Source organism: Canis lupus, chromosome 35 (assembly GCF_011100685.1).
Source record: "Canis lupus familiaris isolate Mischka breed German Shepherd chromosome 35, alternate assembly UU_Cfam_GSD_1.0, whole genome shotgun sequence".
NCBI lineage: Eukaryota > Metazoa > Chordata > Mammalia > Carnivora > Canidae > Canis > Canis lupus.
In genome coordinates, this window is record NC_049256.1 from 1,965,275 (window position 1) to 1,981,668 (window position 16,394).

The 16,394-nt window shown below is 50.5% G+C and overlaps 1 protein-coding gene across 2 annotated transcripts in view; it reads left to right on the top strand.

Moving 5' to 3' along the window:
- The first annotated feature begins 255 nt into the window (after positions 1-255).
- The window catches only part of DUSP22 (dual specificity phosphatase 22), a 55,870-nt gene continuing 39,731 nt past the window's right edge, over positions 256-16,394 (top strand). For both annotated transcript variants that reach the window (XM_038583997.1, XM_038583999.1), the window contains exons 1-2: positions 256-364; positions 11,542-11,575. In XM_038583997.1, the coding sequence (XP_038439925.1) occupies positions 344-364; positions 11,542-11,575 (55 nt within the window). In that variant the 5' untranslated portion in view covers positions 256-343. The remainder of the gene's footprint in view (positions 365-11,541; positions 11,576-16,394) is intronic.

Below are 16,394 nucleotides of genomic sequence, written 5' to 3' on the forward strand. Positions count from 1 at the left end.
CTTGGGCTCCGGCCCGGCCGCCGAGCCTCCGTGGGCCGCGGGGACCGGCACGTCCCCGCCGCGGGCCGGGGAGGGGAGCTGGGGCGCGCGGGGCGTGCCCTGGCGGAGCGAGCCGGCTTCCCGGCAGGGGACCCGCCAGTTCCTCCGCGCCGCGCGGCCGGGAAGTCAGGGGCGGGCGAGCGGGAAGCCCTACGGGCCGGGCCGGCTGCCCGGGGCGCCCGGACGGGGACGGCGGCGGTGGCCGTCCCAGGGGAGCACGAGCTCGCCCCGCCCCTCCCGGTGTAGTGGCCCCGGTGAGCCCGCGACCTCGTGCCCGGGGTGCTAGAGCTCGCGGCCGGCCGCCATGGGCAATGGGATGAACAAGGTAACGTGCCTTTCTTTCGTTCGCGCTGGGGGGGCCCTGCTCGGCGGCCCCGGGAGCCCCGCTGCGGCCCAACGCGCTGCCCGCGGCCCTCGGACGGCGGCCCCGGCAGGTGCGCCCCCTGCGGCGGCGGGAGGGGCGGCGCGGAGCCCGTGGCCCTTTCCAGGCCCCCCTCCCGCGCCCCGCCCTGCCCTGGCGCCGAGCTGTGCACCCTCGACGAGCCCTTTGCGGGCGTCCAGGCGCGCTCCGTCTACACCCCAGCTGAGCCCCGAGGGGCTGCGGTTTCTCCCCCCACCCCCCACCCCCACTCCCAAGCTCGGCTCTCGAAGCATCACCGCCCACGTTATCAGTAAACTGGAGCACATAGGTGTCTTCTCTGTAATTTCCTCTTTCTCCCACATTTAAAAACAAAAAACAAAAAACATAGCGTGGACAAAGCAGTTGCCAGGTAACAGCTAAGTCCTGAGATGTCAGGTCGCAGGGGCGGCGGTGCGGAGAAAACCGACCCAGGGCTCGCTCCTCCTCCTGGGACCTGCTGGCGACCTGCTGGTGAGTTGCTGGCGACCTGCTGGCGGGCTGCTGGCGGGCTGCTGGCGACCTGCTGGCGGGCTGCTGGCGACCTGCTGGCGACCTGCTTGGGCCGCGGCCTGACCCAGAACCCGCACTGCTCCGAGCCTGGCGGCGCTGTCGGGCCGCGCCCCGGCCTCGGTTCCCCAGAGCCCCTCTCCCAGGCTGTGAGCTAGGCTGTCCTTCCCGACAGCGAGGACGCCGGGTTTCAGCCCTTGCAGGGAGGGCGGCCCGAGCTGCGTGTCCACGCGGACCCCAGGGTTACAGATTTTCGGGCCTGGCCCTGCTGGTACCAGGGGCGAGACAACACTGCCGAAAAGCACTCATCCAATGCAGGTGCCTCTTCACAGGCCTTTACATGCTCCTAGACCAAAAATCAGTTTCTACCTTCTTGTCTGCTCCGGTTCTATTCCCCTCACACACATCCCCACGGGGAGCCGGCCCTTGCTTGGCGGATACACCCCTGCCTGGCTCGCCTTCCTCCTTCCTTTCCCTCCTTTCCTTCACCTCTGCGCTGGGATCCACGCTGCTTTGGTTCTTTCAGCTGGAGTGCAAGTGTGAGAAGTTAGGGTTGGGGGGACAGTGCCTTCGCCGGTAACCCTGCGAACCCAGTTGGCTTTTCTCACCTGCCCACATCATGTTCATTGTGTTCTGGAGACTCAGTTTATGGGTGAACTGCTGTGTGATTTGGGCCTCCACATCTGAGGCTTGCTGGTAACCAGAATTATAGTCCTTGTGTGGGTTTTTTTGCGGGTGGGGTGGGATGGGGAGCCGAGACTAAGATTGGAAACGGGCTATTTCTCTCAGATAAATAGCTGCATTATGTCTCCATTAACACTGAAAACCATCAACACCATGAACCCTCTGCTTATTAAATGAAAACAGAAAAAATAAAGGTGCTTCCACAAATTTGTGGACTTGCAGTCACATCTCAGTTTTTGTCTTGCTCTTTCTACAGTTTTCTTCACTTGAGCTGTTCACTCTCCACCTCTTTCAGCATTTAATTTGTAGTATTTTTATATTATGATTCAAAGAACATAGGAATATGAGTGATTGCCTAAGGGTTCAACATCAAGGCTTTTCAGCAAAACCAGTCATATTCATGTCATGATGTTTACTTTTCAAAGAAAGTAATAAATTCCTTGCTGTTATTGTCGTAATCATCTTGTATTGTAAATAGAGTCACTAAGTCTAATGTAGAGAAGCAGAAACAACAGATTTAGAGATGTCATTAAGAAATATTGATCGTGTACCTCCTATTAGCCAGCGGCTGTGCTAGTCGGGAGGGCAGAGGGGGGGTACAGCGGTAAACGGCACGGCCCTTCATAGAACCTTTGATGGAGACCAGAGGCTGAGCCAGTTGCAGTGTTTGCCTTCCACTGGCACAAGCAGGTTTCTTATGAAATCCAGGGACAGCTCGATTTCCAGCAGGCAGGATGCCTTTTGGAGGACACAGGGCAGTGAGGAAAGAAGAGGCCTTCAGCCTGGGGAGCTGGGTTCTGGATGAGGTGAACCAACCCCAGCAGTCAGTGAGGGGTTAAGGTGTTGGATCCACAGGGCCCTCACATCCGGCCTAGAGTGGCAACACTTCCTTCAGACCACAATTAGATCATGAATTCAGGATGATCAAGATAAAAACATGCACATGGAGAAGGATTTGGGGCATGTTTCTCTGATACAATGCTTGGCTAGACAGACTAGGTTTTTAGACTAGAAAAAAAAAAGTTGTTTTTAATGAGGTTTTATAGTATTTAAGGTGAATTAGATGACAGTGAGGATAGAAATTTCCACTGTAGGTCCTCACCCAAAAGAGTAGGGGGTTCAAACCCTTGAGAGAATGTTGACTCAGCTGGGAGTTTTCAAAGACTCCACAGAAACATGGTATTTGCATGCAACAGGCTGTTTAGTTTAACCCTAATCCCACTAGAGACACTTGCTGGGTTGATCTTTAGCAGCATAGTGAGGCGCCCTGCATTGCGGCTAGGAGCCAGACCACCTGGCTTCGAGTCCAGGCTCTGCCACTTACCAGCTGAGTGACTTTGGGCCGGTCACGCAAACTCTGTGTGCCTCATCTGTAAAACACGGATGAAAATAACAGCCCCGACTTCATGGAGTTATGATGAAGATCAAATGAGTTACTCTGTGTGGCGAAGTCTCAAAATAGGGCCTGATGTACCATAAACTCATTAGTGATTACAATTTTGGCCAGTTCGGAGGATCTGTTTGGGAATCGCACAGAAAGCAATCAAGGATTCTTTTAGTCGCCTGCCTTTTGGTCCTCTGCATGAGTGTCAAGCATGAAGGAAGAGAGAAGGTGGCTCTTACTATTTTTCGATTAATTTGAAGCTGTGGGGAGCTGTTTCAGGTAGCTTTTCAGACTCTTAAGAATTCACTTGGGATGAACTGCCATCCTAGCACAAAAGAAAGTTTTCTGCTACCTTCGCAATCAACAGGAACGAGGTTTCAAACGTACCATTAGGACCTTCGTCATGTTACTTAATCTCTCTGAGGGTCCATTTCCCAGTGTGCACAGAGAGGGGGGACAGTGACTTCCCACGGTTACGGTGAAGCTTAGATTTTATAAGCTGTATGCACGTGATATGAGACCAAAAAATAAGAGATCACAACTGCTGGGCTCTCTCTACTTCCCCCTCATCTTTAATCGGCCCGAACACAGGAACCTCATTCCCTTACATCGCTTGTGCAATATGCTGTGTCCACCTAACTGAGATGGACATGAGGTTCTGCACACAAGAGGCTGGACTGTATTGATGAGGACGTCCTCCATGGGGACAAAAACTGCTACACTTGCAGCAGTCCGAAGAAAAATCTACATTGTTTAGTTCCTAAGTTTCCCTTTGCTAAGGGTGACCAACTTTTGTGCATTGTAGGAGGTTGGGCAACATTCCAAGCCTCTACTCATTAGTCACCAGTAGCACCGTCCCCTTGTTATTGAGACAACCAAAAATATCTCCGGGAATTCCCGGATGTACCCTGGAGGGTAGGCGTGTCCCCCATTGACAGCCCTGGCTTAGGCTTCTCCCCTCAGAGGAGAAGGTCTGGGTGATCTAGAACTGGAATATCAAAAGGTGAATAGGCCCTTAAAGGTTGAGAAGTGCTGTTTTTATATGGCGAGGGGTTGAAAGGTTAGACATCCTTGTGCTATTAATGCAGCTGTTCCCATGTGACAGCACCTGACTTGGCCACCTTCATAATTTATTCATCTGTCCATCCACCCGTTCATCAAATTATATTATCGAACACCTGCTATTGTCAAGGCACCGTGCTAGAGCCTGTGCTGGGAAATGAATGTGAAAGACAGGAACAACCTGTCATGCTGGCCCAAGGCGGCCTACAGAGGAGTTCCTCTGTGGGAGGTGAGCACACCGGGTATGCAGCTGTACACACAGACTGCTCCGTGCTCGTAATCTCTGTCCTCTGTCCTCTATACTGTGTTCTGGATGTTTTCTCTTTTCACTATTATAGTTTTATTTCATACTGAAGGAACAGATGCTTAAAGCAGTATTCTAAGTGCATACAAGAGTATTCTCAGTGTTTTAAGTACGTACAAGGGTGTTCTCAGATGCCTCTTTTTTTTTTTTTTGTTTTTTTTGAGAGGCAAGTGGGGGCAGGTCCAGAGAGAGAGAGAGAGAGAGCCTAAGGCAGACTCGTGCTGAGCACAGAGCCTGAAATGGGGCACGATCCCAACAACCCTGAGATGATGACCTCGAGTGAAATAAAGAGTCAGATGCTCAACTCACTGAGCCACCAGGTGCCTCAAGAGTATTATCAGATTCTTCCTTTTGAAAATGCAAATTGGCTAAGTCCATGGTCAAATGACATTAAGACAGTCTGTAACATTTAACTCTTCATAGAACCCACCGAAGTTCTCCCCCTCATTCCTAGCTTTGAGACCCAGAAAGTTCTTTCTGACCTAGGAAGAATTGAGATTACCCTCCCCCCAACCTTGTAAAGCTGCATGATCAGGAATTTATCTCTTAAATCTGTTGGGTAGTATTAGGTTCCATGACATCCTGAAGCACGAAGAGAAATGTTGAAAAAACTCAAAATATTTGCTTCCCTTAGAAGCAGTATTCTTTTGTTCATAAGTGTTTTTTGTTTTTTTTTTTTGTTTGTTTTTTGTTTTGTTTTTTTTTGTTTTTTTGTGGCGGGAGATTTGATTTCAAGCATTTCTGCCCGGATAGTTAGTATAGTGTGGACGTGGAGGGTGTCGATCAAGAGGAGCCGTTAACCAAGGAGAATCTTTGGCGTCGTCTCAGTATTTCTCTGCAGGAGTCTGCCTCCGTTTCCTACTTCCAGACAGTCTTTTATCAGAAAACAAGAGACTTTTTGACGAGCAGCGTGCTAGAGAGCCTCTTCCATGGCAGTTCATGCTGTGTTCCTTCACCTTTATTATGTCCTCATGTGCCAGACGCAGTGACAGGCTTTTGAGACAGAGCAGGAAACACAGTAGACACACCCCCGCCTCAAGGTCAATCAAAAAAGCAAGCAAATAATAAAATGATTTTAAGTACTCATGAATACGGTGAAGAGAATAACAAGGGGGTATTGTTGGAGGGCTTCAGGGAAGGTGGTCAGGAAAGACTTCGCAGGAGCTGCCGTCTCTTGGGAGCCACGCGGTGGGCAAGGGAGGAGGCCCAGCCTCCGCACACGGGAAGGACGCGCATATTCCCGAGGCCCGGAGGTGATTAGGGCGATTTGCTTGTCCCGATCTTTGAGTCAAACAATATTCCCGAACATGTCCAAACTGCGTGCACAGGCTTCCCCCCTTGATCTATGTTCTCCTTTCCTCCCAGGGGTAGTGGTTTCACCCCCTCGTGTTCTTCTGGCTTGAGTTCGGGCCTCACGACTGGCTGACCCATTAGCAGCTTTGTCCTAGGCCAACGCTCTGCTCGTCCGTGGTCCCTCTCTACGCTGTCTTTCTGCTGGAAAAGGACTTCATTTCATTTCATTTCATTTTCTCTTTCTCTGTACTTAAGGATTACCAGCAACAATCACATCAGGGAAGTGGATGGGTCAAAGTTTTTGAGTTTTTTTTAATTTTTAATTTTTTGAGTTTCAAACTTGAATTAGGAAGCTGACTAGACTAGAGGTTTAAATATTCATGGGGCTTTTCTTCTTAAAAACAAAAAAATGTAATTTGTCTCTCTGCCAATGGCCAGCTTTCTTTATCTTATTTTGTAATTCTGTATGGAAAAAAACTATAGAAACTAGGATTGAGCCATTCGTTTTCTATTTCCGGCCCTTGAAACACTAGCTTACTCTACTGGGCTTGAAAATGGAGTTTAAAGTTTACTGACATAGCTCTGCCTTCTTTTTGCATATGTGGAATTTAAGAAACAAGACAGATGAACATGGGGGGCGGGGGAAGAGAGGCAAACCAGAAAACAGACTCTTAACTCTAGAGAACAAAGCGAAGGATGCTGGAGGGGAGGTGGGTGGGGGATGGGTGAGGTACGCGGTGGGCCCTACGGAGGCACTTGTGATGGGCATCAGGTGTTGGATGTGAGGGATAAATCACCAAATTCTACATCTGAAACGACTATTACACTGTATGTTAGCTAACTGAAATTTAAATAAAGGATTGAAAAATTAAAAAAAAATTTAAATGCATACAAAAATGTGCATCCTAAATGATTTTTAGTTAAGTTGGCTCTTTGATTTTAGTAAGTTTAAGCCTCTGTCTTTGCCAGGACTCTGCCCTGGCATACCTTCAGGATTCTGCTCTCCTCCACCACTGGCCCCTGTGCTACTGGTGTGGCCACCACTGACCCCAGTGGGAACCTGCCCAGGACCGAAAGGGGCAAAGTTTGATTTCTTAGGCTTTACTCATATTGTTTTTCATATTTCTCTCTTCCTTGCTCCACCTCCTCCCACCCTATCACATTCTCTCCTTGAGCATTTATTCATTGAAGAAACATTTACTTCAGTACCTACCAATCAAGAGAGAACCATCCAAGTTCAGAGAAAACATACAGATGTGATGCAGGCGGCAGATAAAGGTCATAAACCAGATGTCTGTGGGTTATAGTTGGTTTGCAGATGTATTTATTTGTCTACCACAATACTTAAGGTTTTGGGTTTTTTAAATGTAGTTCATAGCAGTTGAAAATTGGGCTTTTCCCCTTAAAATCTGGGTGCTGGAATTGGGGGTCTCACCCTGCATCTTTGTGTGGTCATGTCAGCAATGGGGAAGTTTGGAGAAAGAGGTAGGCATGGGGCTGAGGCTGCAGACATAGCAACATCAGTACTTGAAGGTCTCACTTGCTCAAGTGCCAGATTTAGGTTACATGGTGATGGCTACTTGGAACCCTAAAAAGGGTTTTTGTTTTTAAGATTTTATGTATTTATTTGAGAGGGAGCATGAGTGGGAGGAGGGGCAGAGGGAGCAGACTCCTTCCCGAGCAGAAAGCCTGATGCAGGGCTTGATCCCAGGCCCCCAGGATCATGAGCTGAGCCAAAGGCAGTTGCTTAACCAACCACCCAGCCACACCCTAAAAGATTTTAATCTGAAGACTTATATAGTCAACTCTGCACTTGGAGGCATGTTGAGGATTCCTTTGGAGGGACGGGTCTGAAGATAGGGAGATCTTTAGGAGGCTGTTACAGCAAGTCAGAGGGGAGGCGCTAAGAAGCTGAACAAAGATACTGCACAAAAGTTTCAAGGGGAGCAAACAAATTGGGGAGCTATTGAGGAGTAGAAGTAAGTGCTTAATGAAGTGGGGGTAGGGTCCAGGGGAAGGAGGAGTCTCCTGCTGGAGGGATCTCTAACTGGTTCTGGGAGTGCCAGCGGGGCTGCTGCTTACAAGGTGGGAAGGACTCTGCTGGTCTCTGACTTGCCCGAAGGTCTGTCTGTCCAGCTTATTTGCATTCATGCATTTTTTTCTGGGTTAAAAGGCCTACATCAGGGTCAGTGGTTGTAAGCAACAAAACCCAAAGGCAGCTGCTTTGGGTACAGTAGGTAGGATGGCAGGAAGGCCGGAGAACCAGGTTAAGGCTCCCCTGCCAGAAACAGATCCTAGAAATGATCTGGTAAGAGTGTTTCTGGGGCTTCCCCAAGATACTGCTGCTGTTATTGTTGAGTTCTGGATGTGTGCCCAGCCCTGCCCCTGTTGAGGGAGAAAATACCGTGGGTTATCTCTGGATTCTGGTCTAGGGCAGCTGTGGAGACCTGCTGCACTTAGGCCACATTTCCATTTCACCGCAGCGAAGGCCAATGCAAGCAGTCTTCTGTAGTGAGAGCTGGGTCTGCTTCCCACTAAGACTCTAAAGTAAGGGGAAATTCCTCAAATATAGGAAAGGGCTTCAGAGGCTAGGAAACCAATGAAATAATTGTCTATTACGGGGTTTATAATTTTTTAGTATAGCCAGGGAGGATGGGGGACTTCAAACAGTGGGGATCACTTGTCTATTTAAAGAGAATATTGAGAGCAAAGAAATGTGATATTGCCATGGAGGACCAGTAGGGGGTATTGGGCAATGGGGTCACTTGGCTTGGCCTGCAGATTGGAGAGAAATGGAGAAATCTTTCAGGTAAGTTGGAGCCATCCTGTGGAAGCCAGCTTGAAATTTCCAGTTGAACTTCAGTTTTGGCTTTCATCTTCTTGGGAAAGGGTTTGCTCCTCAACATTATCTGGAAAATAACCCAGTGAGAATATGACATTATGAAACTAATTTGATGGGACAGAGAAGTTCAATGGATTTTGCTCTGGCCCATACATCAACCGAGGCTTTCTGACCTGGGGTGGTGACTGTGGGCCAAGGCGTCAGGACTGTGCTAGGACTTTGCAACCCACTGGGCAGAGAGAGGCACGAGGGAAGGGAGAGGAGGTGCCGTGGGAGAGATGAGAAGGCCTTGGCTGCATACTCAACTTTACCCTTCCTCTATTTCTGAGATATACTAAATAAAAATATATGAAAATATCTTTCTCATGGCCCCACACATCTTAATCATCTCAGTGGCACTCAGTTTATTTATTTATTTATTTATTTATTTATTTATTTATTTATTTTTTTAAATAAAGTAGCTTTATTTGTTTTCACTTTCTGTTCAACTTTTTTTTTTTTATTTTTTTATTTTTTTTTTATTTATGATAGTCACACAGAGAGAGAGAGAGAGGCAGAGACACAGGCAGAGGGAGAAGCAGGCTCCATGCACCGGGAGCCCGACGTGGAATTCGATCCCAGGTCTCCAGGATCGTGCCCTGAGCCAAAGGCAGGCACTAAACCGCTGCACCACCCAGGGATCCCGGCACTCAGTTTAGACGCTGACAGCCTTTCCTGGCTGCCTGTGTTTGCTGCATGCAGCCTGGTCCACAGCCCGGACCACCGCTCCCTGTTCTTCCGTGCTGTGTCTCTGCCTCCCTCACGCTCTCTTCTGGTAGAGATTGATCTTCTTTCTCTGCACTGGTGGTTTCCACAGCTCCCCTGCCTGTCCTTTCCTCTCTCCTGGCCCACTGCTCCTGAACTTCAGGTCCCTTAAGTGTCACTGCCTCCTGCAAATCCTTGGGGACCCCAGAGTGGTCAAGTAACCTCCTCCTTCCCTAGGCAAGAAGCTCCACAAGGGAAGTAGGCCTTTGGCATCCCCCTCTATCCCTCCTCCCTGGTCTCTGTCCGTCACATCTCATCTGTATCCTGAGTGCCCAGCATGATGCCCATGTGTGATAGAAATCAGTAAACCATTCACCTGCTGTTATACTTTCTGTGATTTGGGCAAATACACATGCTCATGTTGTGGTGCATCATAGCTGTCGGTTGTATGAATCTGTAGCCATCTGTGGTCAATGTCATAAAAGAAAAATTATTCTGACGTTCGCTAAACATGGCAAGGAATATTTTATTTGAAGCTATTGCAGCAGGGGAGATACTACTGCAAGTGAGAGAACTCAGCTCTCAGTAAACAGGAGCAAGCGGGGATTCATAGCCAACAAGCAAGGGAAGGGGAGGATGGGAAATGACTGAAAACTTGATTAGGTATCAAGGGTGGAGGAAGATGAGCTTGATTGGGTATCAAGAGTGGGAGGATTCTTGATAAACTGACTTAGCAGGATTCTTTGCTAACGTGCAGGCCAAGGATGAAGCCTGGTCAAGAGGAAGGCTCTTGGTCAAAGAGGAAGTCTCTTACTGTCAGCCGAGAGGGCCTTGTGGTGACGATGCCCCTTAGTATCTAACGGCGCCTCCTAATAAGGGTAGAGAGACCCTGGAGAATGGGAGCTTGCACACGAAGGAGCTCTCCGCAGCCAAGAGCTGCCAGAGAACATCAGTTTGATCCGCATCCAAGATGCACTTGCATTGTTCTCATGTTTTAAAACAGGAACAATGTAGTGTTCACTCCACCCTTCCTCCCGGGAGAATCCCAAAGACTGATTGTGTTTTGAGAAAGACCCGTCAAATGTTCTAGTCCTTGGCAGTGGACACTAGTGTTTTCCTCTGAGATACGGTCTCACATGTTCCGAGGTCCAGAGCTGACCTGGCCTGCCTCGGTGCTCTGACTTCGGTCATGGATGTGACTCCGCCCCACAGGGCACCCTCCAAACTCACTTCTCCCCTCTGAGTACTCAGGGAGTCAGGATGATCACGCACCCCCAGCCCTGCTCACTCCCGGGTCTTGCCTGGTGTCCTGGACTACAGCCGATCCTTGAACGACACGGGTGTGAGCTACCGGGTCCACTCACCCGAGGACTTTTCTACATGTATTTCCTCTTCCTTAATATTTTCTTAATGACACGTCCCTTCCTTCAGCTCCCTTTATTGTAAGAGTACGGTGTGTAACACGAGTAACATGCAGGGCGTGTGCGAATAGGCTATGGGGCAGGCTCCCAATCAACAGGAGGCTACTAGTAGTTGAGGTTTTCGGGAGTCGAAGGTTGTCCCTGGATTCTCAGCTGTGTCGGGGTCGGAGCCCCACTCTCTACTGGGTTGTCTCGTCTGAGAACCTGTGCCTTAGGAGAACCGGACGCTCTGGGGCGAGTGTCTGTTCTTACTGACTTGCGCCTTTGGCCAGCTCACCCTGCACTCAGCAACCCCTCTGCGCAGTAGTCGGGGAGCCCTGGGCCGGAGCCGCGTGCACAGCATCCAGGGACAGGTTGCGACTGCTGTGCTGTCCAGAGCTCCCTGGTCTGGCAGGGGAGACACCCCCTGTACCTAGCTGCCCCCATGACATAGCACTGCTGGGCTACCCAGGACGTTGAGTGCTGAGACCAGGGCCTGCCCCAGGCTCTGGGCTCGGGACGGGGCGTCTCCAGAGTGTGGGCCAGAGCTAGGGCCCGGGGGCCAGGGCAGCGGGACCTCAGCTGCGGGATGCGGGGACCCCAGCACGGCGAGCTTTGCTGGAGCTGGAGGATAGGCGGAGCAGAGCAGGGGTGGAGGGGACGGGTGGCCGGGAGGGACGGAGGCCTGACCCTGGGGTGGCACTGGACTCTGAATGACAGGGAGCACGAGGGGTCCGTGAGGGACGCTGGCCGGTCCTGGTCCTCAGGGTCGGGGCTCCCACGGGGGAGCGGATGCTGGGTCCTGGGCTGGCTGGGGTGGGGGGCGGTGGGGGCCCCCGCAGTCGGGGCTGCGACACTCACGTGTGCTCTGTCTCCCCGCAGATCCTGCCGGGCCTTTACATCGGCAACTTCAAAGGTGAGTTCCCTTTCCTCGTTTGGGGGTAAAACACGCGTGATGTGCAATGTCCCATTCATACCGCCCGTAGCCGTACCCAGGTGTGTGCACGCCGCGGCGCAGCCCCCGCCTCCAGAGCTCCTCATCCTCCCAAACTGAAGCTCTGTCCCCGTTGAGCACTAACTACCACCCCCGCCCCCCGGGGCCCTGGAACCCCCTCCACTTTCTGGTCTCAGTTTGGCTCTCATCGGCCTCGACGAGGGGAGTCCTGCATGCGGCGGGGTCCTTAGGGCGCGGCTGTTTCACCGACCGGCCTGTGGGTTGGGATGGCAGGGCGGGCCAGGATCTGCCTCCTCAGGGCTGGCTGTCCGGGCGTGTGAGGTTTCTCCTTCCGTCTGTCGATGTACGCTGTGGGCTGCTCCCACCAGAGGCGGAGTCAAGCATGATTGGGCCAAGGGATGGGCTCAGAGCGTAGAGTCTGATCTGGACAAGGCCACCGCTTTGGTCCAGGCGCCCTGTGGGGCCCTCGGACTTGTGCCCATGCCCAACCCCTCAACCCTTGGAGATGTGTATCCTTGAGAGGGCGGAGAAGACCTGGGGAACTTGCCGAAACAAGGCTGTCTGCTGCAGAGAGCCAGACTCCTCGTAGGCATCTGGAGTCCTCTGGCTAGAACAAGTGAGAACACATTCCCGTCTGTTTTCAGGTTGCCCCTAAATTTGAGTTCAGGTTCCAATCGTCTATACAAACAATCTCTTTTTTTTTTCTAATGTATTTTCGATTACTTTAATGTCATACGAAACTAACCATTGAGATAGCTACTAAAATACGCATGAAAGACCACCTATGTCTTGTAGTCAGACGGTGACCGCATCTACCGATCACTTAACTGTGAGGTCCCACCACTGCGTGTCTGTTTCCCTGTGAATCTGTATCAGGTTTTCTCCACCCAAAATAATTCTGAACTGGTAAAAAAATAAATAAATAAATACTATGTAGCATGCTATGTTTACTCATTAAAACCCTCAGAAAAGGGACACCTTTGTAGACTAAACTGTACTAAAATAGCACATGAGGAACTAATAAAACATACGTAGGAACAGCCCAGAAGATTTTAGGTTCTGTACACGCTGATCAACAAAAAATGCTTCGGGAGAAACCGCATTGAATGAGAAGACGCACCCTGCTGATCTTTTCTATTTCTCTACATAATGTTTGTTTCCTCCTCTGGTCTTCCCACCGCCCCGTTGGGCTCCTAGTGCTGTTTACTGGCCTCAGAGAGAGCTGAGCCCAGGGAGCTGACAGCTGCTAATTGCTACTAGAACATTTTAAAAATAGTACAGGAGTTCCTAAATTAGTAAGCCTTGTAGTTCTGAAAAAGCAGCGAGTGCTTTGCGGTGGGTTAGTTGTAGTACTGGGATGCAGTGGGGAGCAACCACCTTTTGGGGTTACTTAGGGAGTTAACTGCTTTCATGAAGACGGGGGGTGTCTTTGGGCTTGAGAACAGACTTCGGGGTACATTTCTAGAAGTGGAATTGCTATGTGGAAGTGTTTACAAATTAAAGCTTGTAATGAATGTCCACCCACCTCAGTACTTCGGCCAACAGTTTATGAAAGTTTTATCCTTATTCATAGCGGGTTACTTTCTTCTAGAAGGTCATGGGTGCACAATTTTTTTTTTAAAGATTTTATTTATTTATTCGCGGTAGACACAGAGAGAGAGGGAGAGGGAGAGACAGGCAGAGGGAGAAGCAGGCTCCATGCCGGGAGCCCGATGTGGGACTCGATCCCGGGACTGCAGGATCTCGCCCTGGGCCGAAGGCAGGCGCCAAACCGCTGAGCCACCCAGGGATCCCATGGGTGTGCAATTTTAAGGCACATTTTAAGACTCTTTGTACTACAATCTGTGCCTGTTTCCTAAGTATTCCATGGCTTGGGAACCCCTCGCGGCTTCTGGATTCTTGCTGTGGGTTTGGCCCACTCGAGTTCTCCACCCTGTACCGCTCCTTGCTCAGGCGGTTGATGCTTCTTCGCCGACTCCAGTTATTCTGACCTCGTATGTGGCATATTTTACTCACTCATTAATTCACGAGACATTTATTAAGCACGAGGTGGAAGGCTTACCCAAAGCAAAGGCGTGGAGGTGCAGCAGACGGACGAGAAGCTGGAAGGAGGCCGTGCTCTCTGCGCACTGCCTGCGAATTCACTCGCTCATTCCAGAAGCTTGTTCCATGTGCCGGGAGTGTCGTGGGTCCACGCTGGGGTGCTCAGGGGCTCCGAGTGAGGAGGAGCAGGAATGGGATGGGGGAGCCGGTCCTGCCCCGAAGGGAATCTGGAAGGAGGTCTGCCCTGGAATCCGGTTGCTCCCCGCTGCTGCGGAGCCGGTGTGGCCCCGGACACGCTTCACGGCCTGGACACGCGGGGGGCCCTGGAGAGGGTGGGCCAGGCAGTGCGGCCAGAGCGCCATTCGGTGTCTGGACGTGGCCGGTGGCGGGTGTCAGGCCCTCCTGCCCCTCTCTGTCTGCGCGGGGGAGGGGGGCACAGCCTACTTCAGGTGGTGGCGGGAGGAAGCAGGTGCTCATACGGCCCCACGCTGGCCAGACAGGCAGTGGGCGCTGGTCGCCTCGGCTAGCAGGTGCCGGGGCCGGGGTGAAGGGACCACGGCTGCTCCGGACACTGAACCCAGCTGTCACGTGTGCTTCAGCTTGATGTCGCATTTAGCCGCTTTCTGTTCTTTTTAAATGAAAGATAATCCATGCCTACCGCGACACGACCACCAGTGGAAAAATGTAAAAAGAAAAATTAATGGGGAAAAAAATGTTTTAACTTTCTGAGAGATCCTCATTTTTGTGCACTGTGGATTGGCCCTGCCACCCCGGCCTTGGTTCCAGGGGCTCGGGGCTCAGTCCAGTCATCGAGTGTCTCCTTCCTCCCCTCCCCGCTCCCCTGTTCTTTGCCTGCCTCCCTCCCTCCCTCCTTCCCTCCTTTCCTTCCTTCTTTCCTTCCAGTGGGGATCCCACATGTCACTCTGCAGCTTCGACTTCTTCTTCTTCTTCTTCTTCTTCTTCTTCTTCTTCTTCTTCTTCTTCTTCTTCTTCTTTTCTTCTCTTCTTCTTCTTTTTTCTTCTTCTTCTTCTTCTTCTTCTTCTTCTTCTTCTTCTTCTTCTTCTTCTTCTTCTTCTTCTTCTTCTTCTTTCCTCCTTCCTTCTCCTTCTCCTTCTCCTTCTCCTTCTCCTTCTTCTTCTTTTCTTCTTCTTCTTTTAATTTAAACTTGCAGTGAATCACAAACCATTTTCCAACATCTGGTCCTTTCCACCTAGAGAAAAACCCATGAAGGAACTTGGGTTCTGCAGCCTGGTCTTTGATGAGACCCCATCGCCCCCACCCCCGCCCCATCCTGGCTGCAAGCTAAGGTGATGGGAGTGGAGTCTTAAAGAGCAGGACCTGCCCTGCAACCAGGGGAGTGGTTATCTGCTGCCTCACAAGTTGGCAGGTCCCAAAACAGGAGAAGCCCTCATTGTTTGATGGTGCCCACAAATTCTAGAAATGTGGGAAACGAGCTCACAGCCCGCGTGTGTACTGGTGATGTCCACAGAGACATGTCTGAGATCTCAGAGCTCTTGCTCTGTCTGCCAGTGACAATGGCCGTGCTTCCCAGTGGTGGTCCCCCAGTTGTTCAGATAAGGCTGACCTGGTGTTAGCCTCAACACTAATCTTTGGTGCTCTGCTGTTGGCTTAGCCTGAGGGAGCTTCGTGATGAATAGTGATGAGCACCAGGTGGTGGAAACAAGAGCTGAAGTCAGGCATCTTTGAAGTAAGTGAGTATTTGGAAACATTCAGAGGTGATGGAGACTGACGCCCACACCGCGGCCTTGAGACTTCATCTGGTCCCGGTGATAATACTAATAATGTTGGCGACAATAATATTTGCTCCATGTGGGCCTAGCACTGCCGTAAGCGTTTTATATCATGTAGCATTCCCAGCAGACCTCTGAGGTGGCTCTCTTACCATTTCCCCACATCAAGGATGAGAAAAGTAAGGCACCAAAGAGCTTGCCCAAGGTCGACACCAGTAAATGTCAGAGCCCACGTTTGGTGAAGAAGGAAGTAAGTAGGAACTGCCCAGGCTGAAAATGTGCCCACTTAAAGGTCGAACACGCTAACAGCTGATTTACGACCCTGGCAGCTATTGCAGCGTATGATAACGTATGACTCTGGGATTTATCACCTTAACAGAGACCTTCTTCTTCGCCCCCTTTCCTCCTTCTCTCACCCTGTATGGCCACGCCGTTGAGTCCACAGGTCAGTGTAGCAGATGCTCTGAGGATTGGGAAGGTATCCCCAAAGAAGTTCTTTCCTGCCAAATATCTGTTTTTCTAGAGTGCTTGCATTGATGGTATTATTCTCCGGTACTTCATCTGATATTTTTTTTTGATGATTTTTTTAAATAATAAATTTATTTTTTATTGGTGTTCAATTTGCCAACATATAGAACACCCAGTGCTCACCCCATCAAGTGCCCCCTTCAGTGCCCGTCACCCAGTCATCCCCACCCCCCGCCCTCCTCCCCTTCCACCACCCCTAGTTCCTTTCCCAGAGTTAGGAGTCTCTCATGTTCCATCTCCCTTTCTGATATTTCCCACTTATTTTTTCTCCTTTCCCCTTTATTCCTTTTCACTATTATTTATATTCCCCAAATGAATGAGACCATATAATGTTTGTCCTTCTCTGATTGACTTATTTCACTCAGCATCATACCCTCCAGTTCCATCCACGTCGAAGCAAATGGTGGGTATTTGTCATTTCTAATGGCTGAGGAATATTCCATTTTTGATGATTTTA